The sequence below is a fragment of the Mixophyes fleayi genome, chromosome 2, assembly GCF_038048845.1.
Source record: "Mixophyes fleayi isolate aMixFle1 chromosome 2, aMixFle1.hap1, whole genome shotgun sequence".
Lineage (NCBI taxonomy): Eukaryota > Metazoa > Chordata > Amphibia > Anura > Limnodynastidae > Mixophyes > Mixophyes fleayi.
In genome coordinates, this window is record NC_134403.1 from 277,815,153 (window position 1) to 277,839,807 (window position 24,655).

At 40.2% G+C, this 24,655-nt stretch overlaps 1 protein-coding gene across 3 annotated transcripts in view; it reads right to left on the reverse strand.

The window, feature by feature from the left end:
* Positions 1 to 12,396: 12,396 nt before the first annotated feature.
* Positions 12,397 to 24,655, reverse strand: part of ST7L (suppression of tumorigenicity 7 like) — a 93,377-nt gene continuing 81,118 nt past the window's right edge. For all 3 annotated transcript variants that reach the window (XM_075196255.1, XM_075196254.1, XM_075196256.1), the window contains one exon: positions 12,397 to 12,770. In XM_075196255.1, coding sequence (XP_075052356.1) covers positions 12,721 to 12,770 — 50 coding nt within the window. In that variant the 3' untranslated portion in view covers positions 12,397 to 12,720. The remainder of the gene's footprint in view (positions 12,771 to 24,655) is intronic.

Consider the following 24,655-nt stretch of genomic DNA (forward strand, 5'->3'; position numbering starts at 1 on the left):
ACAAATTCCTTTCTTAGCTACATTGTCTCAGGTGCCGGTCTCCAGATGGATCCAGAAAAATTATCTGCCATTGTCAATTGGCCCAGGCCGTTAGGATTAAAAGCGGTTCAAAGATTTATTGTTTTTGCCAATTATTATCATCAGTTTATCCAGCAATTCTCTTCCTTGATTGCCTCCATCACAGCTCTTACTCGAAGGTCGGCCAACCCCTGGAACTGGTCTTCTGAGGCCATCTCCGCCTTTGACGCTCTAAAGAATGCTTCTCCTCGGCCCCGGTCCTGGCTCAGCCGGATCAAAACCCTGCGGGTTCTTCTCCAGGACATTTTCCCCTTCTGAATACAATTATGGCATCGGTGATAAAGAACTACTCGCAGTGAAGTCAGCACTAGAGGAATAGCGCCACATCCTTGAAGGCACTCTCTACCCTTTTACGGTCTTCATCGATCATATAAACCTTATCTACCTTCGGGATGCCCCTTGTTTGAATCCCCGCCAAGCTAGATGGTCCTCATTTTTTGTCAGGTTTGATCTCAAACCTACCTACCGTGCTGGAACCTTGAACTCCAAAGTGGATGCTCTCTCCCGGTCCTTCAACATTACGGATGTTCCACCTATTGCTAAACCACCACCCTTTATTGAGCCTTCTTGCATTGTGGCTCTCACTCGAACCCCTCCTGTTGGTTGCTCGTTTCTGGAACCTCATCTCCGTCTGAAGGCTCTCAGTTGGGCTCATGCTTCATGTTCGCCGGACATGCCGGGGTTGAAAAGACTTTCTCCCTGTTGTTTCAACACTATTGGTGGCCTACTATCCGTGTGGATGTTTGGGAGTTCTTAGCCACATGTACTATCTGTGCCCAAAATAAGGTTCCTAGGCAACCCCCCTCAGGCTTGCTCCAGCCTCTTCCCATTCCTGATCATCCATGGTTAAGTATCTCGATGGATTTCATCACTGACTTGCCCCCTAGCTGTGGCTTCAACACCATTTGGGTAACAGTGGACAGATTTTCGAAAATGGACCATTTCATCCTTCTGAAAGGGCTCCCTTCTGCCTCCAAACTGGTGGAACCTTAAACTTCGGGTGCGTTCTATGAAGTTGACACCCCTAGTTCATTGGCTCCCTTTCCTGTGATTCAAGTTGTTAACCCGGTTACCTTTAGACTTCCCCCCTCTAAGGGTTCACAACACCTTCCACATCTCTCTGCTCAAACCCTTGGTCCTCAATAAATTCTCTCATACCACTCCTGCCCCTCAACCCATTCCGACCACGACTGGTGACAAGTATGAGGTTAGCCAAATTCTGGCCGAAAGTAGACTTTGAGGATGTTCTCAGTACCTAATACATTGGAGGGGCTTTGGGCCTGAAGTGAGGTCTTGGGTGTTTAAAGAGGACTTGCATGCTCCCCGCCTTTTGGCCACCTTCCAGACGAAGCAGTTGTTATTCTGGGATTTGCCCAACAGAGAGGGGGGGTTCTGTCGGGCGCCGTCCCCACGTCCTCTCGCTTGCCGGGGATGAATGCCTCTCTCCTCTGCAGGAGCGCCCCGTTGCTAGGCAACGGGTCGCTCCTTCAGCCATTGTCGGGCACATGCGCGTCCGTTGCCACAGCACCGTGACGCGTGTTCCGACTTCCTGTCGGCGGTCAGCGTTACTGACCGCCGCCCTACTGTCCACCAATGAGGGCTCACTTCCCTCTATTTGTAGCAGGCTCTGGCACCATTCTGGCACCATTAGGGTGCCAGAGTAACTAGGTCCACTAGCCTCCAGCACTTCTATATGATTATTAGCCATCTGACTGCCTCCCTGTGTACCGACCCAGCTTTCCCTGACCCTGCCTTGGAGACCCTTTTGGATCTGTGTTGTGCTTCCCCATTTGACCTTTGGCCTGTTGACTCCGCCTTGTCTTCTGATTTGGTACCTCGTTTGCCCGCACGGTTCCTGACCTCAGCCTGTACGACCACAATTGTTCACCTCCATCACGCGGGTAGCTTCCTGGGAGGGCCGCGAGCTGCACGTCGTTTGCCGCAAAATCCAAACTCCCTTGCGGGGGTCCCTGGTGAAGACCAGCGGCGTGTTAGACTCCACGTCTCCTTGTGTAGCAGCGCCAGTATCTGCAGGTGATCTATATTCCAATATATACCTGACACACACATAATGCACATACACTGGCCCCTCTCACACACACATAATGCACATACACTGGCTCCTCACACACACACACACACACACACAATGTACATACACTGGCCCCTCACACACACATAATAGACATACACTGGCCCCTCACACACACATAATATACATACTGAGGAGTATATAATAATAGACGGAGTTTGGTTTGTATTTGTATTTCAAGTGATTAGGATCCTATAAGCGCTTAGCTCCAATCACTTCAGATAATTTCTCCATATCAATTGGTAGGGGAGTTATATCCAGCTGGTATTTGTATAGTTGTTCACACAGGCATTATTCACTATATCTTTATATGGTCAATCCGGATTGACAATAATTGGGAGCTTTTTAATATTCGTTTATTTATAAGAAATTGCTAATTATCAGCACTTCCCCAGTTGACATTCTTTATCAGAAGTGCTAATTGCAGTAAGTGATAAAGAGTGTGCCATTGTCAGTGTTCGGTGCACTGCCTGTTCACAGTAACTGGTATTGCTTTAGTTCCTCACATGTTGCTGTTGGTAGTTGGGTGGATCCTTAGCGTTGACAGTGCACTGTCACCTAGAGGCAGTAGCTGGTATTGTGGCTGATCCTCACATCTAGCCGGCTACTGTGATTGTCTTTTCCTATGTCTCAAATGTGTTTCCCTTTGCCTCATGGGTATTGGTGTCCTCTGCCCCATGTCTCTTGTTTACTCCCCTTTGCCTCATTTATTAGCTTTCTTTATTGAACCCCATGTTGTCCTTGCCCTGAATGAATTAATGTTTTATGTATCAGATTTTATTTCACTGCTTGCACTATTGTACATCTTTATTATTTACCACCATAACGGTTATCTGCTGCCTATTTGCCCATCATTATTTTACCAGTGCTTGTTTTTTCTTTTACTCTGTTGTTCACCCTCTTTTCTCTTAGCTGCCTCTGCCTTATTCTCTGATCCTGGGTGACCTGTGTGTATGGCAGGAAGCAATGAGTAACGCTAAATGTGTATTATAGACTGCTCATCACTTTCAGTGAGGCGGAGATTCACCGCTGCCACAGATCTTGTTCGATAAGAGCTAGGATTGCAGGTTAAGCTCAGCAGGGCATAAAGTAAAGAATGAGTCAAAGAGGGGGACATAGAGCTCATTTCAATCCTTGCAAAGCTATGAGAAGACGTGAATCAGTAGGAGCAGGGCAGATAATTGAGATGTCCTATTTGAATTAACTATAGCATTGGCCAGGGCCAGCTTATGGGAGTTCCCCTCATCACTAGTAGTTATATGGAGTCTATGGTGCCTTATTGTCTGTCTCCTGCATGTCTAAGTACACAACCACAACACAGGTATGAAAATTGTGTCCACTTCTGCAGAATGGTGAATCTAACTGGAAATGGAAAAAATTACAAGTTATGTCTACAACTACTTTAAGACTATTCCTTTAATTGAACTTTCCTCATTTTCATTTAAAATACTGGTTGATTTAGCTTCCTGCAATGTCATAATGTAGGAAAGTCCACTGAGATTGTAGTTCCACAATAGCAGGAGACTCACAAGTTGCCTAAATGATCTATAATATGCTGCCCCCCGTATTTCCCCCCCTCCAGGTTGTTCATGAAGTACAATCAGTGCTGGACTATGTTGAATCAAGAACAGAAGAATACAAAAATGAATAGTTATTTTTGGAACAAGGAATAGGGAGTGTTTGTTGTTCAATAAAAATCAATTTATGCAACATGGTGACGATTATAAGATGTGGTGGCACAGTGGTGACAAAGTTGTCTAGACCTCCAGTGCCCAGGGCTCCAGCACTTCTCAGCTCAGGGTTAGTAACCTCTAGGTGAGTAAGTCCTTTAATAGAGAGACGTTGACCAGTCTAGGAGCTGGTATCACTATAATTGAGATCCCAGCCTCGATTCCCCCAGGCTATCAATCTTTGAGGCTGGCTACAATGTATAGGCAGTCTATTGTTTTTAATTTTTATTAGCAGAGCTGGCCCTGCCTGCATCGGTGGGAAGACCACTGCTCTTCTATTGAAATAAGATCAACGACCAATAAAAGACAATAAATAATGTCAAAAACTAAAAGGACAACATGACTCCACCTAAAAATTCTATAACTACTGGAGCTCTTCAACTTTGTCTCCCCTGTGGTCCCTATATTATGGTCAAGGGTTCCATAAGGCACCTCTCCATTATTACAAAGAATAAACACACACATCTTTCATTTTTATAAACACATAATAATTGATCAAAATACATGTACTTCCCATCACTTAAAAAATATTTAGTTAAAAAAAAAAAATTAATACAAAAAATAAAAAATGTTTTTATGTTCTTAAACATAGGCCAGTCCTCTGCTTTTAACTTACGGAGGCATGAGGGGGGAAATATCTTACTATGCAATCAAGCCTCTCTTCTTCCGCAAAACGAGTCTTGGTGGAAGTCTGGGCATATGTGAGCAAACTAAGGAGCACAGCGGGTCTAAAGCTGTTTTTGTGCTGAAGAGCTCACCCTTTGCTCTTTGTTAATGACTTGCAATCAGTAAAGCATGGATTTAAAGGATTGCCTTGTTGAGAAAATAGTATTCTAAGAAATGGCAGCTTCTGTAGTGGAAATTGATATATTATTTACAGGGAAAATTGGAATAAATGCATATATTTTCATTTAGAAAATTATGAAATGTAACATTACATTAAATATTAAACATTACATATACATTAAATGTAATAACATGCTGCAAAAATGGAAACCAACAATTCAGAATATATACTTGTTAAAGGAAAATATTGCTATTATATATTATTCCTTGTCCGTTAAAGTGAAATGATTCCTTCCAGACGACGGCAACAAAGAATGGAGAGGTGAAGGAGGCAATCTCAATAGGGGAGTCTGTATGTGAGCACTGCAAATTGTACTGAGCTGATGAGGACCCAAGAGGCTCTCAGCATAAGCTAATAAGTATTTACAGAATGCGTCTCAGCGTGATGTTCTCTGCTTAGATCACTTGACGATACAATTCTATTAAGACCCTTCTGCAATTAATCCGCTTAGAGTGGTCTCCCAGGCAATGGGGTAGGATTACCTGTTTATCTAACTCTGTCAGTGAAGTGAAAAGAACAAGTTACATAAGGATTGAATACAGCACAAGTACGAGATGCTGGAGATGTTTGAAGTGGATAATAGGAAGAAAAAGACTGACTTTCTATTCTATCCTCATATCCAAGGGTAGAAAATCCACAACTAGTGAAAACTAAGAGGATTATTATAGAACGTACATCTCAGATGGATTATAAAATATCCATGTAGAAGAAAATTTATGAGGGTAATAAAATATTTTTAAACCTTTGGAACCAGAGTAGTGCTAGAAAATGTCACTAAAACAATATTATGCATATATGTTTTCTCTACTATTAAGTATGCAATCTCCCATTTATTTAAGGTATACATACATACATATAAATGCAAATTTTTATACAGAATGTGAAGTTATTACACATTAAGGGTGAGGGCAGACACTATTACTGAATATTGTATTTTAATTATGTACTGCTTGTAAAAATAAAATCAGTTTTGCTTAAAAGGCTCATAGGGATTGGAACATATTAAATTCTAGCACAGAGGAACCGAAAGAGAGAGAGAGAAAGGGGGGGGGGTGTATGTGTGTGTGTGTGTGTGTGTGTGTGTGTGTGTATATATGTGTGTATATATATATATATATATATATATATACACACACATACATAGTGTGTATTATTTGGTGAGCTATTACAATAATAACAGTATTGCTGCTTTGACCCTGTGACATCTAATATACTACTGAACAATCTGTGACTGTCTGTAATCAAATTCCAATGTACTTGAGATATGTTCCCCACAGTTATAGTAAAGTTATGCAGAAATGAGAAAATATACAGTATATACTGTGTGACACTCAGACACAAATGCTTGATAGAACATTCACCTAGAAAAGGTGAAAATCACTTTTAAGAAAACATTCCAGTGCTTTTTTTCTGTTCTGGGATTCCGATTTCCATCTGAGTTTTAAATTTTTATTTTCTATGGCAAATATAAAAAGAATAGTGTAAAATGTCAGGGATAAAACCCAGAACGTATGTTAACCGTTACATTTACAAAATTGTGACCTCCAATTAAAATCAGAACTGCTGAGGTCCTCGTATCAACAGCTAGTCCGCCTTTACTTTTTACACGGCTTGCAGATGGTTATCTGCTTCTTCAAAAAAGTATTTTCTGAAGAAGCGGCTATTTTTTTAGGGCTATAAATAGCCATAGCAGTCTATAAGGATATGATGGGGCCTAGTTTAATGAATTCCAGATAAGTTGCCAAATTAGACTCAGTCATCTGCCTATACACAGACAGACGTGCATCATTTGATAACAGGATCCTGCCCTAGCTCATTGCTGCCTGTGTGATGAATGATTGATTGGAGAATGGAAGAAAAATCATGCAGCAGTTACCCACGATCTTCCAGTGTGTACAGTCACTGGCCAACTGCTAAAGCTAGGTACACACTACAGGGTTTTTGTCCAATAATCGGCTCAACCAACGGACATATGACCGCTCGTTCAAAAGTCGGGTCAGTGTGTGTAGTGACATGATGGTCGAAAGTCTGCCCAAATGGACGATTGTCGCCTCATTTGGTTGGTCGTACCATTAAATATTTTCGTTCCAATCTCGTTTCCGTTGTGTAGCATGTATAAGTTTTCGACCATTCCACAACAGCGAGTATGAAATTACAGTCATTGCTCACGACAACATAGCTGTAAAAAGTCGCTAACGGGACAGTTGCTCTTCCCTTTATCGTCTAAAACAAGGCTAGTGTGTATGTAGTCCATGGACCAAGCGATCGGACCATCGATCGGCATAAAAAGTTGGTGAAAAATTCTGTAGTGTGTACCCAGCTTAACTGAACTCCAATAGCTTGTTCTGAGTTCCAAGGGCATTGACCCTTTCAAATTGTTTACAAAGGTGGGTGGCCAGACTACTGCGACTATGCATTTATTGACAATCATAGGATGTGAATTTATCAGTGTCGAAAGGAAATAATAGTACTGATTTTTCTAGTATAATGCAAGATTAGGATTGTCACCAGAATTATGGAGAACTTTGGAGAGGTTAGTTATCTTTCATGTGTTGGCTAGCTAAATTATGGTACGGATGCTCTATGTTTTTAATGCACTAGATGTATAGTTTCTAGACCAGAAAATACACTAGGCCAAGGGCCCACAAATACAGCTACTACAAATACTACTAGGAAAGGTGGCTATAATTGTGACTATTCCACAATTGGGCTGTCCAGGAATTTATTCTGGTCTGGGGAAAAGGTCAAGCTATTCAATGTCATGGAATGAGCAGTAGTGGGTCTGGACCATACATTTAGTATTTTACTAGGGTTGCTGAGCATCAGGCAATCAAGCCTACAGAGATACTGTGACTGGTGACTTGCAAGGCTCCTTTACCTAGGTAAAACAGCAGTTTCCTACAATGATGAATTAGTTTTAACGGTTTTCCAGAAAAAAAAAAGCTAATGGTTTAAATTGTGTTTGTCAGTAGAGAACCACAAGCTTGTGGTTCATGTAGCAAGAGTTTCTGTGGTTGTTGTTTCTATTAAGATAGGTCTAACTTTCCACCAACATGTCCAACAAGTTGGTCTTGATTAATAGCAATACTACACCTTAGACAAATAATAGTTTATTTAAGATGGTATCCACCACTGGAACGATTTGGGTTTTTTAATGAGGACTACATAAATAGAACCTTATGTTCCTAGTTTTTGGTGTCCATGCCTGATATTTCTCCGCGTGTGTTACATAGTAGTCACACTGAGATATTACCCTCTGGGAAAATATGTAAAATATATTAGAGACCTGTTTTCCATATATAGGCCAGAATATATTTTTATGTGCATTTTTTTTATCTTTTCTTTTAGTTATTTTTGCTAAAAAAAATATGTAGCTTTTTCCTCCTCATTAAGGTCTTTCTCAATGCTACATTATGTGTTAACATGATTTTTTTATGAGCTTAACACTTGACACATCAGCCTATCTTTCAATCAAAGGATGTGTTGAAAAGATCCTGTGTCTGGTAAGTGTTTCAGGCAGTTCCTGGCTGATGCACAGGAACCAGGGCTGTCAATGCAGGAGGTTCACATAGGAGCATGCCATCTGGATTAGCCAAGCAAATATATCTGTAGTGTGAGGATAGGAAATGATAAAACTGCTTAAGTGGAATGTCCAAACAATTTTCTGGAAAAGGCTTTACCTTTTTTCTTTTATGCTTGTTAATGCTAAATAAGTGAATGGTGCTACCCATTTCGCTGCTTAGATAGTTTTGCACCGGCATGCAGGCTGCTTTACTGCAACACTGCCTAGAGATGTGGTGATTAACCTTTATTTTAAAAATTGCTTTAGCCACCAAGTGTCATTGCCTTTTTTCCAGGGTACCCAAAATGCCAAAGTGCAATGTTTCTGAAGACACAAATGAAGGGACTCCCTACAAAAGATATTGCATATCTGGCAATCAATGCACCCCCAAACCACATTCTATTGTATGTAAAATTTTGCAATACTTACCAATTTAATGATACTTTCAAATCCTCTAATATACCATTCAGATTCACTAAGCAGTTATACAGCACATAATGGTGAATATGTTACATTATATGACAGTTATTTTTTCCACTATTATAACTATAATGTAAATGAACAACACATCACATAAGAGCTGAAGGCACAACCTAAGGATATTCTACAGTACTCTTTAAATGCAAATTACTGTGCGTATACAAAAACTAAATTTGTACTGGAGCATTGAGAGGGTTAATAAATGTGCACCTCCCCTTTTTTCTGTTAACAAGAGCATGAGCATTAAATTATTTTAATGAGCCGTTTATGAAATATCTGTTTAATTGATGTCTAACCTGTCAGATAATCACACCTCCTCCCTCTCTGTTTTTATGGCTGGTAACTGGGTATAGTCCAGGAAACAATGAATCTCTGGCTGCTGGAAGAATCTCTTGTCTGGCTGCTAATCCAGTGATGGAAAGAATGGTTATGGTTCAAAGGTTACAAAAGATCTTCAAACTATCTGTTCCCATCCCTTTGTTTTTATATAGTCCATTCCTCCATTGACGTGTGATAACACAAATGTCCCACTACACTGCAATACGTGGACTCTTAAAATCCACACTAATAGATTTTTTATGAAATTTTCCATCTTACATGAAAAAACACTGATTTTACACACACACTTGGTACGGTTGTAGAATGCAAAAATGCAGATTATTAACATCAAAACTGCATTACGTAATTTAGCACTGAATTGACAGGTACAAATACAGCTCATATTTATATACACTCAGTGGTCACTTTATTAGGTACACCTGTAAATCTGCTTGTTAATGTAAACATCAGCCAATCATATGGCAGCAATAGAATGCATAGAAGAATGCAGACATGGTCAAGAGGTTCAGTTGTTGTTACAACCAAACACTAAAATGGGGTAGAAATTAAATCTGAGCGACTTCAACCGTGGAATGATTGTCAGAAACTGCTGATCTCCTGGAATTTTCACCCAATTTTCAACAATCTCTAAAGTTTACAGAGAATGGTGCGCAAAACAAAAAACATCCAGTGAGCGGAAACAATGTGGTCTAAAGAGCCTTGTTTATCACAGGCGAGTGGTCAGACAGGTTCAAGTTGCCAGTAACTGAAATAACCATGTGTTACAACAGTGGTATGTAGAAGAGCATATCTGAATACATAGCATGTTAAACTTTGAAATGGGTGGGCCACAGCACCTGAAGACAACATCAGTTCCACTCAGGTCAGCTAAGAACAGAAAACTGAGGGTCACCAAAACTGCACAGTTGCAGATTGAAAAAAAACAAAAAACGTTGCCTGGTCTGAAAAATATAATTTCTGAAGCTTTATGCAGATGAGTCGGGTCAAAATTTGTCATAAAGAACACCAATTTATGGATTCATACTGCCTTGTGTCAATGATTTAGGCTGGTGGTGTAATAGTGTGGGGAATGATTTCTTGGCACACATTAGACCCCTTAATACCAACTGAACATCATTTAAATGCCCAAGCCTGTCTGAGTATTGTTGCTGACCATGTGCATCCATTATGCTCATAGCCTAGCCATTTTCTCTTCTAATGGCTACTTTCAGCAGGAGCACCATGTCACAAAGCACATGTCATCTCAAGCTGTTTCCACTAACATGACAAAAAAGTTCAGCGTACTCCAATGGCCACCACAGTCACCATAACTCAATCCAATAGAGCACCTTTGGGGTAATTTAGACCGGTCTAGGAAAAAAGGGAGGTCCTACCCAGTACTAGAAGGCTGAGAGGCTGAAGTTGTTTCTATATTGATTAAAAAAAAAAAAAAGTTCATATTAATTTTAAAGAGGCCATATATGGACACCAGAAACAAACTGAATGCATCCCTATAAAACTATAATTTTTCCTTTTATTCTTGATTATATCTTAAATGAGTTGAGAGTAATGGGGCCGTCAACATTTTCAGGTGTCCATATAAATATCCTTCACCTATAAATTGTGGTCTCATTGAAAGTAATCAGATTACTGCCACTTCAAAGTATGAGTAAAATTTATGTTTTCCTAATCCAGAAGTGTTCTACATGCAGAATATAAACCAGCATTACCTCCCTAAATGCAAACTGCACAAATGCAAATACTCATTAAAACTGTTACGGCTAACAGTATTATCATGAGCTTGTAGAACCAGTAGTAGAGGTGGCGTAGTGGTAGCACTTCTGCCTCACAGCACTGGGGTCAGGAGTTCAATTCCCAACCATGGCCTTATCTGTGTGAAGTTTGTATGTTCTCCCCGTGTTTGCGTGGGTTTCCTCCAGGTGCTCCAGTTTCCTCCCACACTCCAAAAACATACTAGGTTAATTGCCCCTTATCTCTACCTGTCTGTGTGTGTGTGAGTGTGTGTGTCTATATTAGGGAATTTAGACTGTAAGCTCCAATGGGGCAGGGACAGATGTGAATGAGTTCTCTGTACAGCGCTGCGGAATCAGTGGCGCTATATAAATAAATGGTGATGATGATGATAGTAGAGGTCTTCACATAGCAGCTGCCTTTCCCGTAGAGCTGCTCACACTCACAGGTACTCAGATGCCCCCAGTACAAGCTTATGAACGTTCTGCCGCTTGAAAAAACAGGAGAAGGGACAGGCCAAAAGTCTAGGGTCTGAAGCAGTAAATGTGGTCAGGGCTGGCAGCAATCAAAGGAGTCTGGGTAACAAGGCAAAAGGTCAGGGCAATGAGCAAACAATCAAGCTCCAGGTTCCAGGCAAAAGGTCATACACAATAATCAATCCAAGGTTTCCATAAACAGCAACAGGAGCAGGCAGACAAGGAACTGAGCGCTATAACCAGCAGGGACACTAAGCCCTCCCTGCCATATATATACAGACTGGCCAATGGAAGCAGAATCAGTTTCAGGAGCTGTTTAAATTCTGATCTCCCCTGTGCACGCGCCCGGCTACTCCTGATGCCTGAAGGCAGCGGTAGCTTATATGGCGTCCCAACCGTTTCTTTAGCAACAGTCGGATGAAAACAGGAAGGGAAGTCCCTATTGTCATGGAGACGGCCGGAACGCATCTGAGCAAAGTGTGTTGCAACGGCTTGAGGCACCACTGCGGCTCGTAACACTAACGAACTTGGATGCAGTCATGTGAATTATTCAGGCATAAAACGCTCCTTACACCCAGCTCTCCCATCACAACATATTTTCCAAAGCAAGAGTTTAAAACAATACAGTATCAAATAACCTTAACCTTGTCAACATAAGGTGTACTTCATTAGCACTGTCAATGTCATTATGTGTCTCGTCATATTTGATCAAGCTATATAGTAGGTTGAGTAACGTTTTAAAGGGAATTAATTATGAAAATAATGTTACTGTGTACGAACAATTTCAATATTGATATAGGCCAGTGATAAAGGAACGATCATAAAATACCTAATGTTATATTTCTGCTCATTGGTGCCGTTCATAAGCATTTGATTACACAAAGTGATCTAACAATAATATTTCAAGAAGCAATAGATGAATTTGTAGTTAGAACACAATTATATGTAAAAGATCCCATATGCTCTCTGACAAACAAGCTTCCTGTTGTGTATAATAAAAAAAACTGGCAGCTAATGACAACTGAAAGACTGGAAAACAAAGGAACTTATTAACAATATCACACAGCAAAAAACTTTTTTTTTTTTATTTGCTTCTAAATATACAAAATTTGAATTTTGCAATAAATTAGTATCCAACCACAGTTTCCTTTCAATAGGACATATTCAGCAGTTTTAGATCCTGGGAACTGGAAGAGAGGCGTTGCGGGTCACAACTGAAATACATTGTATTTACTCTCTCTATTGTACGTAATGATGAGGGTCCCAAAATTACAATCCGGGCCTAGGCTGTTTTTTCTTCTTCTCTCCTTTTGTGATGTGCCGTGGATAAGATATATGGTTACATCCGGGTCAGCTGGTGCCAAAAGCTGGATGGCATGATGCTCTCAATCTTTTCCAGCATAAAACTGAAAGGTGCCAGCAGAGTCACAAAAAACTGAAAGAGAAAACAGAGTATGAGCAGATGGGCTGAGTTCAGGTACAACAGCAGGGCCATTCTCACATGTGGAGGAACAATAAGAAAACGGCTGCAGTATTTGTCCTCCTCTACATCCCTACATTCAATGCATGCAGTAATGGAGGTACCACTTCTACGTCAGAGCCAGATAATACTTATTTTCTGGGGAATTCAAAGCATGATGGTCTAAAACATGGCAATATATTGAGCTGCAGGAATCCCGGATGTGCCTCACTTACGATATCCAGTTTCAAGAATATACATCAATTGCCAGCTTGTCCTGCTACCAATACACAATATTTTTCCGTTCGATGGAGAGAACAGACGTTTTAGTAGCACACATTAAGCAACATTTAACAACATGCTTCCCTTGTCAGGATAATATATAATACAAGGTAATTATTGATCAACCATAATAAATAAAGTACAATTGTTGGATTAGAACAGAAAAGTAATCAGCATTTTTACAGTTTTTTAGAATGTTTTGGTCACCGGTATTGCGCAACATTTGTTATTTCTAAGATAACAAATTCTATTTATTCAGCAAATGTCTTTTGTAATTAAATTGCCACTAAATACTGAGGACTAAGCTGTTATCTTGGGGAGAAATCACTCGGAAAATCAGCAATGACTTTTACAGTTGTGAAAATGAATTATAATTTATCACACCTTGGGGGCGGTGGGGAAAAATGATTACTGAGCAAAAATTGCTACTATGGGTTATGGAACATTTTCGTAAACCCCTAATGTGTTTTAAGTTATAATATGCTCTTGTCTACAAATGGGTTTAAATAAACAAAGTTGAACTGTTTACAAAAGTTATGAATGTCCCTCTTTGGCCTTTTAAACGGTTGGGAGTTACGTAACATTTCTAAAACTTTACTTCAAGAACAAAACATTCTAAATCGGTGAGGATTTGGCTGCGTGAACTTAGCTAACCGATCATTTAAAGAGAGGAACGTCTCTCTGCCTATAGGATACGTGCTTTCATACGGGAACACAACTTTATAGCATAGTGACCCAAAAACCAAAACAGGGCTTTAAAGATAAACTACTGTGCATTAAAATAACATTTGAAAGGTTCACTAAGACAGCAGCACCTTTTTACTCATCACCTTTTTCAAAGAAGTGGCCCATTATGGGATCGCTGACAATACAGTCATGTGCTGATGTTTAAACAACAGATTCCTGCTATGAAGCCAAGCTTTAGTCCCTTATGAACGTCAACAAACTTTACATTTTTTTTTTATACCTCTGGTTTCCAACATTACAATTTCCCTTCCCATGCTAGGGAATGAAATTGCATGCAAAGTACTTTGGCACCTGCCTTCAGCTTTGTTTTTTAACGTTGTCTGTACAGGCTATTCATCCCTTCTGATTTTATTTTAGTTTCCAGTGATGACAGCGACCTTTTAAAGGAATCTGTCTTCACATGCTAAGCCTTAAAGGGGCTATCCCTGCTGGGTCCAGAGAGAATCCTGTGTCAGTGCCATGATGAACTTGTTCAGTCTGCATAGAATATTTCATTTTCCTAAGAACTTGAACAGAAAATGTATGTAGTTGTAGGAGAGAGCGATAGAGAGAGAAAGACAGAGGATAGACATTATGCAGAACAATATGTTTTTCTAAAGTATTATTATTTTGTTTACAATGCAGCCACGGAGGATACCCATGCTATTGGATTATATGGATGATAATTTGTTTTATTTCAGTACAGAGATCAGAATACCAGTTGCTATTTGCATTACAAGGGTTCCCCACAAGAAATTATAAGTATGTACTGTCTGTGTAGTACACAGAACAGAGCAATATACCTCCTAGCCCCAATGCACCATTATCCAAAAATACCACTAGTTGCTGTGTGCAATATCTCAACATGCAGCTCAATAGATACACAAGGCAGCGGGGCACGCAGGATTTTTAAGGGGGGTTACCCCCCAAAAAAAACATTTAGAGAGTGCTGCTGCGCATGTTCATTTCGGCGGCACTGCACTGAACAGCAGCCGCGGCGCTGTCAAAGAAGCGTCCGCGGCGGTGCTGTTACAGCACCGCCGCGGACGCTTCTTTGACAGCCCCGCGGCTGCTGTATAGTACAGTGCCGCTATGTAGGGACACTGTTCTTTGCGGAGGGGAGGGGTTTCTGGAGAACCAGAAACTCCCCCTGCGTGCGCCCCTGCAAAGGACCCAACTGAATTTCATTTGATGTACCACCCTCTCTACAACTATGTAAAGTACTCAAAAAGAAACATTTATTTTTGTTGTGCTTTTTTAAAATAAATTTTAAAAGGTACAGAATTTGTCATGTAGGGTATATCAGTGCTAGTGTGATGGGAGCATAAAAATAATTAGGTTTTGACAGACATCTTTTATTTTAGCCTACGATTTTGTAAGTTAACACACACTTTCACGGGTCTAGTAAAATAAAATAATGTGGTAAAAACAGCAACAATATAACATTTACATGGGGACATTTGAAACTCACAAAGTAAAAACGTGAAAAATTAGTGGGGCTGCCTGATGTGGACTTTTGGCATAGGCCATTGTCAGCGGGAGGGTTAATGTTTCAAGTTATCTTTAGTGAATGTACTAATAATGCTGATCACACATGAGGCAATTTTGGGCAAAATGCTTAATATTGTAGTGTGTGGGGCTCCAAACAACCACAATGCCCAATAATTGAAATTGATCGCTAACATTATCAGGCATGTTAGAAAATGCAGTCATCTTCCCAGTACTCCTACTTGTATTAAGGACCATGGAAGCGATCTGGACACTCGGCTCATGCCCCCAAAAGGCCAAAGTTGGTCAGTGATCCCGTCACTCTGCTCTTGGGTGAAGGAGCAGGATCACAGGGTGTGTGGCTGACTTAACAGAGAAATATACAGGTCCGATGCCAGTTGGAACTTTGAGTGGGAAATTCTGTAATGGTGTCTGTATGAGAATAATACATGCAAGATGTGGATACGACAGTACAAAACCACAGCACACCATTTCCAGCAATGGCATTGAAGGTGTTACTTAAATGCCAAGTGATTACACTTGGCGGCTTCTCACTTTCAAAATCTATATTGGAGTGGCGTAGTGAAGGGCTTTTTGGAAAGTCATGATCAGACTTCACTGTGAAGCCTTTCAAAAGATGTGTAACAAAAGAGAACAGACAAGCAGAGGGGAAAATACATCAGACACTGCTTTTAATAAGAAAATCCTTCACAGTCAGTGTTTTATTGAAAGAAAATCCTGAATTCCCACAGACCAAAGGGATCAGAGAATCAAAAACTTCAGCCACGGCCTGAACTGAAGCGGTTTTGGCTCTGAAGTTTCTTGCTAGCATCAAAGTGGATAAAGATTCTTAAATCTCCTTCATCTGCACAGAGGTGAGAACAATGCCTTCATCTTATGGGAAGGCCATAAAACAGAAAGACAGAATGCAGTCAGTGTTAAGGGAAGGTGGGCGATCTGGACAGTGAATGCAAAGATTTACAAAGTCAACTTTAGGTAAAAATACTATATAAATTATAATTTTAACTCTGATATCTACAGACCTCAGCACCAAGTTTCAAGCTCCAATGTTGTAAAATGAATTAGTAGATTTGCTTATATTTATTTTCAGCAAACTGAACAAGGACATTCTTTGCATGTTACATGATCAATATTCTTTGTCACACAACGTACATACTTCCAAAATACAAAAGAGCCTTGGTTCTGCTTCAAAATCCAATGACCATCACTGTAAAATGTTAGGGAGAAGCTGTGATTTTCTGTAGATGGTCACAGCGCATTACAGAGAAGCGCGTTCATTAACTCATCTTGCAACTTCCCTGCAGCATAGTGTACTATGGGGCATATTTAAGAAAAAAAGGTATTGCACTATTGTGCACTTATCGTGTAATTTGGTCCAGAAAGTGTCCAACGCAAATTTATTAAAGTCCCATCGCACTGATGACTGATGAAAATGACTGCTTTTCACTTCAGATCGTTTTTGGGAGCAGTCACCATTCAACAGAATGGTGACTGCTCCTGGCCGCAATCTAACAAGTCCCGAAAAAACATTTTTTTCGGGAACTTGTCATGTTAATGTACTCCAGCTAAAGCTGGCGTACATCATCCGAATTGAAGAAATCTAATGCTGTCAGCTCTGCTCCGAAGAGCAGAGCTGGACAGCGCATGTGTGGAGGGATCACATGATCCCTCCCTGTCACTCAGCGCGCTCTCTCTGCAACTATCGTTGCAGAGACAGAGAGGGGATCTGTGTGCGCATGTCCAGTTCTTGAAGAGAAGACCCGGAGACAGCGCTTCCGAAGAGGGGGGTAAGTATGATTTTTTTTATCACTGAAACAGCAGTTTTTCGGAACTGCTGTTTCTGTGCAGGGCTGTACATAAATGTGAGAAATAGTTCAATCCTTATCATTGCGATAAGGATTGAAAACTACTTTTCACTTTGTGAATATTGATAAATGTGCCCCTATGTCCTTAATGAGCAGCCACAAAAAGCCATTGTATTGTACGGAACGTTAACGCTTCTGAACTCTACAGGCAGCGTCGAAATTGACACAAGCAATGCAAATCGAGCACTTGCCAAACGCATTCTTAAAGCCTATTAAATAAGCTTTCTGCCAAGTGCTCGCTTGGCATTGCTTTGTCTTAAATTCCCACATTATCTGCAGCGCTTCAAACTAACCCTCATGTGCACAGGCACTGAAGGTGGAATAAGTGAAGTAATGTGAGCAATACTGGAAAAACACAATTCCAGTTTATTTTTGTTTAATTATTATTATTATTTTACCTAACTTGAAAAAAAAAGTTTGTGTATAAATACTTAAATCTTTAATCCTAAACTAACTAGATTTCATTCTATCACAACAAAAAAGCTCTAAATGAACAGCACGACCTTTGTTTCCATGTATAAATAGAACTTCTTACTAACATAGCTATAGGTTTTACTATGCTTTCACTCGCTGTGCCCTCTCCTTGAATGGAGACACAGACGTATCATACGCAGACGTGTTACATTTTCTGGATGTCACCCTAATGCCTTTTAGACGAATAGTGGTAAGGATACATCTGCTTACGCTTTGATCTGCATCACAGTTTTTTTAAATCCCGATATATCCTCTCCTAATGCAATCGCAAAGTCAGGCAGGATGAGATCACAGTCTGACTCTTTACAAAAAAAAGTGATCACCCACTCAACTGTTTAACCATAGACTTCAGTTGCTGGCACCACCTGAGGCTGATACGTATTATCTTTTCAAAAGTCCTAGGCAAAGTTGTGTGTAGCACCAAGGTGATTGTTAATGTCAACACAGACCGAGGGATGGCTTTGATGTAAGCCGCAGGAAGTGTCCAGCTCTCTTGGGATCCACATTGCTGAGAGACAGCAGCAGAGTTTACCTTTCTGGAAAAATATGTTCTTACCCTGTAAATGACACCCTTGTGTAATGGCAGAGATACAGTTATAGATAGCCCTTACTTTAGAAATTATGCAGGGGTGCAAGCTGAATTTAATATCATCAATCTACTTTACAGTGCGGAAGGCTGTTGTCTTATAAACAAACTGTATTAATAGTAAACATGCATTGAATCGGGAGCCGTATAGATTCTGTTTTGCAGGTGTATTAACACAATATAAGCTGCGTGAATATGTGTATAATACATGTACTACCAGAGCTCTGATGCCATTATCAATAATTGGCGCATTCAGTGATCATTAGGAAATGTGTGTATTATAAGGAAAAATATGCCATTACTGTAAATTATATTTATTTATAAATAAAATTAGTCATTAGTTGGATCTGCTTGACCAGTATACAAGTGGGCACCTTATCACATATATATTTATATCAAATGTTCTATTATATTTATATAGCTTGATTCCTATCATCTGTCTCCTGCATAGTTACTGCAGCTAGAGATTATATCTCCTACACATAGGTGTAGTATTAACAAGTATATTCATTACCTCTGCAAGTGACCCAGGAGGAACCCCACCATCATATTTAACCAGTCATAGAATGCCACAAATCTCTTAGGGCTCATTAACATTAGGGATTTGCCTGTGCTTTACAAGCACTGGGGTGAGCATGCGCTGACCGTGAGTCTGCTGTTTGTAAAGAGCACAGTAACAAAGGGATCATTAATTCCTCTGGCTACCTGTTCACAGTGTAGCGCACAGTACAGACAGACACGTCAGGAACACTTCAGAAAACCTGCGGTAGCCTTAATGTGTGCTAAGGTGTGAAAGGGTGAGGCACACTGACCAAGACATTAATGATTCTTTAGTCACCATGCACTTATGGAATTGACGTGTTCTGGCAGCATTGTGTGTCCTAGCTGCTATTCAATCCAGTGTTAACTGTCCAACTAGCACCAGATCTAATAACGTTGTCCAGGTGAGATCTGTCACGTCTCTCTCCCTCCCTGTATGGGGCCAACCAAAAGTAATACAAATAAAAATTATTTAAAAGTAATACAAATAAATAAATAAAAAGAAAATAAAAAAAAAAGAATACACATTTAAAAACGCACATCCCTCCCCCCTACTTATTTGTCCTTTTACCAGGCCAGGAAAACAGGCAACTATTTTGGTGTAAATACTGGGGTTTACACTAATTGGGTGAAAGTACCCATGGTAAAAAATCATAAGCATATATATTTCTCCCATTATCTAAGCAAAATATATTCAGATTATAATTTTTCCAATTTTTAAAAAATAATTTCTATTGTAATAAAACTGTTGAATTTTTGAACATTTTGTAGTATTCATTTATATTATTTATACGATTTGGCGTTTCAAAATGAAAGGTTAGCAATAAAAAAAAAAAAAAAAAGTTATTTTTAAGGTATTTTTACACCAATACACACATCCTAGCATGTATCCCAACAGTCAATTATATCTGTGAGCAATAGGTTTAAAGTCTGAAATTTGCTTATTTTAGACGTTTACACTTATATTTCAATGCAATATACAATAATTTCTAACACACGCTTGATAATTATGCAATATATTCTGTGTTTTGGATAAACAAGACACAGCCAAATTCTATGCTCAGTAGCAGTGGCCTAGTGCACACTTTTGTGTTATCTTTCAAATTGTGTGTGTGTGTGTGTGTGTGTGTGTGTGTGTGTGAGTGTGTGTGGTCTCAGATCTCAGTGTTCAGACAACACTGCATAATCCAACAATTTTCTGCTGCACTGTCAGGCAGAGATTTATATCCTGGCTAGTAACTGACCATATTACCGCCCAGCTTTGAAGAAGCACTTGCTTATTATCATCTACATTTTGAACAGAAACTGAATGGGTATTTCCAGCAGCAATACTCATATTGGATGATGACTGTTAACATTAGAAAGAAAAAAATAGAATGACAATTTTAGCATTGTATTTTAGAAAATCAAATGCTGCTTTTCCATTGGTCATGTTCTGGTGGTGTAGTGTCATATAAGTGCTTTGGATAGGTGTAGTGACTGTATGTGTTTCCCTCACGTAACAAGTACACCTGTCTAACAGCAAATTTCTCTGGAAATTCTTTCTAAAAGGTTGGCAAGTATATTGTATATAACACTACAGTAATCAACATTGTACTGCAGGAAAGTCATTAGACTATATATACTTATTGTCTGTGAAAGCAGTACTCAGTCTGTTCAGGACAGGAATATCTTATAATGAAAAGAAAATCAGAGCTCACAAACTCAGGAGAAATGTGATCATTTGGCCATGCAGCGAGCAGTCTCCACAGCTGTATCATGTACCATGAAAAATGTCTGCTGTGTTTTCACATCAACAGTCAAAAGACAAAATGGTAGACACAACAGGAAATCTATGACTTGGTCAGAAGATATCATAACAAGCAGTATAATAGGCCTTAACGTTTACATTTACTTAATAAAATTAAATTGTTTTCAAAGTAAATATTATTAGCCCGTTAACTGTCAGTTATGACTGAGCTAGGAATGGAGGCCATGACAACAAGAAGATAGGGGCAGAAGAGAATTATTTTCACGCCAACAGTAGAGCCCTAGGCCAAGGTCTATAGTGGCCAATGCAGATGTGGAAAGCCATATGTATGCAATATTGGACCAGACTCACACTTTTTTTTTTTTTGAAAAAGAATAACACACCTAAAACACTTCTCTACATAAAACATAGACAGTATAGTAAGATAGGCAAAATAACGTCACGCATCTTTTAGAAACATTTTCAGTTCTTTACACTAATTAGAAAACCTTCCACCTATTAACATGCCGTTAACCCAACAAACCAACAGGCTGATATAAGTTACACAGCCTACAGCAGTGTAGCGAATGGGGCCAGTTTGTATTCCTCAAATGAAAAGAAAAAAAAAGAAGTATCTATGACTATATGGCGCTTTGTCACTTATATAACATTATGCTTTAAATGTATGAACAGAGCCTATGTTCACCATCCACAGCACCCTACAAATGGAAGACATTACACAAGACAAGACAGACATCTAATCATGGTATGTACAGATATGGCCGCAGCTGTGAGGCTGTCCATGCGCCTTTCTCCCTCAGACAGACAAAAGACAGTGTTTATAGAGAAAACTAAATTGATTGTAAGCAGGGTTTGTTTAGGGGGCTTGGAAACTACCAGTTTATCTTGGCAATAGTATATGTAAGGAATTTTGCTCTGTTTGATATATGTTTATATCCCATGCTACCTATTTCTCAAGAATGTTTTTACATTTAATTCTGATTGTCACGCTCTTAACCTCTTCTTTACCACTTCAGTATGTGCCTAACTGTAATAGACCAAGTAGAAGACATTATAACGTGCTTCCTGTTCTAAAATTACTGTGATATTAGCCTTAGTTAGTACTAGGGTAAAAAAAAAACGGGATCACCTCAGGCTTTGAATTAACCCCTCTCGCTGAGAAAAGACTACAAAACAGACGTACAGACCTGTCCGGTATTCCTGTAGGAGATAACGGAACGCTGGGTTTCTGAACCCCAATTTACGCCCATCTGCAAAACCGTGCAGTCCATTTAACATAGTCCTAGAGGAACTGATGGAGCAGATAGCTAAGCCCATGCTTACAATACAGCCAGCAAGGGACTGCAAAGGAATTAATCACAGCCATGTCCAACTGCATTTTTTCACTTAACGCATAGCAGAAGTTTGGAGAAAGGAGGCCCCACTGCCAGGCCTGCAACTGCTTTGACAAAAATTAGTACACAGATCCAGGAAGAAATATGTTTTGTTAATTTAACCCCTCCAAGTGCTAAGCGATATTTAAAAGCTGCAGTTTAATCTTTATTGGGATGGTTGAGGCTTTTAATAACTCCATTAAATATATATTTCTGATTTTGAAGGCTGTACGTGGACTTTATAAAATAAGCTACTTGCTGATACCTTTCTGTAATATACTGTTGTTTGCAAAGGTCACGATCTGTGCTGGGTGTATGTAGGAGGATGTGCTATATTGCAAATAATTCATACAGATTTGTAATAGTAAGAATAAATGCTGACAACTGTTTTTTGCATGTATCCATATGGGGCATTTATATTGCCATGCAGCTGGTACCCTGGATTGGATTAACTGAGTGCAGGCTTATTTATTTTCTATTTTTTCCCAATAATTGCCTAATGTCGTCTTAGCTGCTGTCCATCCAGCCCATTTAAGGCAATCTGGGTGTGGTTTATAAACCACTCCCGTGTTACATGTCAGCCACCATAGCCAAGAGGTGAGTGCATTTGAATTTAACAGCATTTCAGTGTTTTTTGATGCATTGATCTTAGTTAGGACTTGCAAACATAAGGTTTCTTGACATTGGTTGCAGGCTTAAATATTTTGAACAAAATATGAACCAAAACCTCACACTTTTATTTTGCTAGATGCACACAGTAAGGATAAGCGCTGAAAACCGCTGTATTTTTGCTATTATCCATATAGGAGAATTATATTGGCATACAGCTGGCACCCTGGACAGAGACTAAACAGAGTGTAGGATTTTCTATCTTGTTTCCAATTATTGTCATTAATGGCATAGACGTTCAAACTCTGTATGTTTGAAGGTAAAATACTTGCTAGGTGGTAAGTTTCTCTCACTTTATGCATGCATTGATATCTCAATTTCTCACTAAAAGCTTAAAAAAAAAAAAAAAAAGTCTTATGAAGCGTTTTTGTTTTTTTAACAGCTGAGAAAAAAAGTGACTGCCATTTAAAAATATTTAATGCCTAGTTAGCAAAAGAATGCCTTTTATTTTATGCAATAGTTCCAGCATAACGGTGAGTGGTAAAAACTCTAGGAGATTCGCATTACTTTTAAGTAGGGAAACAGTCTTTTGGAGGAAATGTTGTATTACAGTCGGGGTTAAATATCTCACTATTCATTTTAATGTAAGATAATGAGAAAGTTTAGCTTCTGGTTGGATTAGCCTATATAAGATACTGTACTTGGAAATCGGGTGAGATAATGCAGTAGAAGAGGTGGAAATCGTTTTAAATGAAAGCCTGAGAAAGGACTCCGGGCTACCAACTAGGAGTAGATGGCCCACACGAGGCCCAGAAAACATCAGTCTGGTGATGCCTGTGATGGTGTATTGGCAATTATATTTTTAATTCACTTAAAAAAATAGCAACATCTCCTTGTGTAGAGAAAAAAAATGTGTAGTTTATGCTCACAACTTTTGAGTTCCATACAGCATTTCAAAAGATACTTTTTTTTATTTTTATTATTAATTTTTATTTATAGGGCGCCACTAGGTGTCCGCGGCGCCGTACAGGAACAAACGAAATTACAATACGAGGTGAGACAGCACAGTACAGTAAACAATAATCACAGTAACTCAGTGGGCTCAAGGCACAGCTAGAGGGGCAGGAGAGGGGAGAGGGGAAGGTCTGCCAACAACGGCACCTAGGAGGGAGGGCACGGATGAGAGGGAGACCCCCAGGGGGAAGAGGAGGGAGCGAGAGGGGACGGGGGAAGAGGGTCCTCGAGGAGGAAGGCAGGGAAGCTGGCGAGCAGAGTTAAAAGTGGAGAAGACAGGAGGAGAGAAGACCCTGCTCAAAGGAGCGTACAATCTAAGGGGTGGGGTAGACTGACAGAGAGACACAGGGGAGAGAGGGAGAGAAGGAGGAATGGATAGGGGGAGGGGAATGAAGGGGAATGAAGGATAGGGGAAGGGGAATGAAGGGGAAGAGTCAGAAGAACAGGTAGGAAGTTAAGTGGGAGACTGGAAAGCTTTAAGAAAAAGGTGGGTTTTTAAACACCTTTTGAAACTAGACAGATTAGGGGAAGTTCTGATGGGAGAGAGGGAGCTTATTCTAGTTGAGGGGGGCAGCGCGGGCGAAGTCTTGGATACGCGCGTGGGAGGAGGTGATCAGGGGGGAAGAGAGGTGACGGTCATTGGCCGATCGGAGAGGGCGGGATGGAGCATGAATAGAGAGGAGGGAGGGGATGTAGGGTGCTGTGGAGTTGGCGAGGGCCTTGTATGTAAGAGTGAGGAGCTTGAACAGGATTCGGTAGGGTAAGGGGAGCCAGTGAAGGGATTGGTAGAGGGGGGAAACAGAAGAGGAGCGGCGAGAGAGGAAGATAAGCCTAGCGGCAGCGTTAAGTACAGATCGAAGGGGAGCGAGGTGAGAGTGGGGGAGGCCAGTAGGGAGGAGGTTGCAGTAGTCCAAGCGGGAGATGATCAGGGAATGAATGAGACATTTAGTGGCATCTTGGGAAAGGAAGGGCCGGATGCGAGCGATGTTTCGCAGCTGGAAGCGGCAGGATTTAGCAAGAGAGAGTAAAGAGAGAGTAAAATACTTTTACTAACCTACAAGGCCATCAACAAAGCTGCACCAACATACATCTCCTCTCTTGTCTCAAAATATCTCCCAACTCGGCAACTCCGT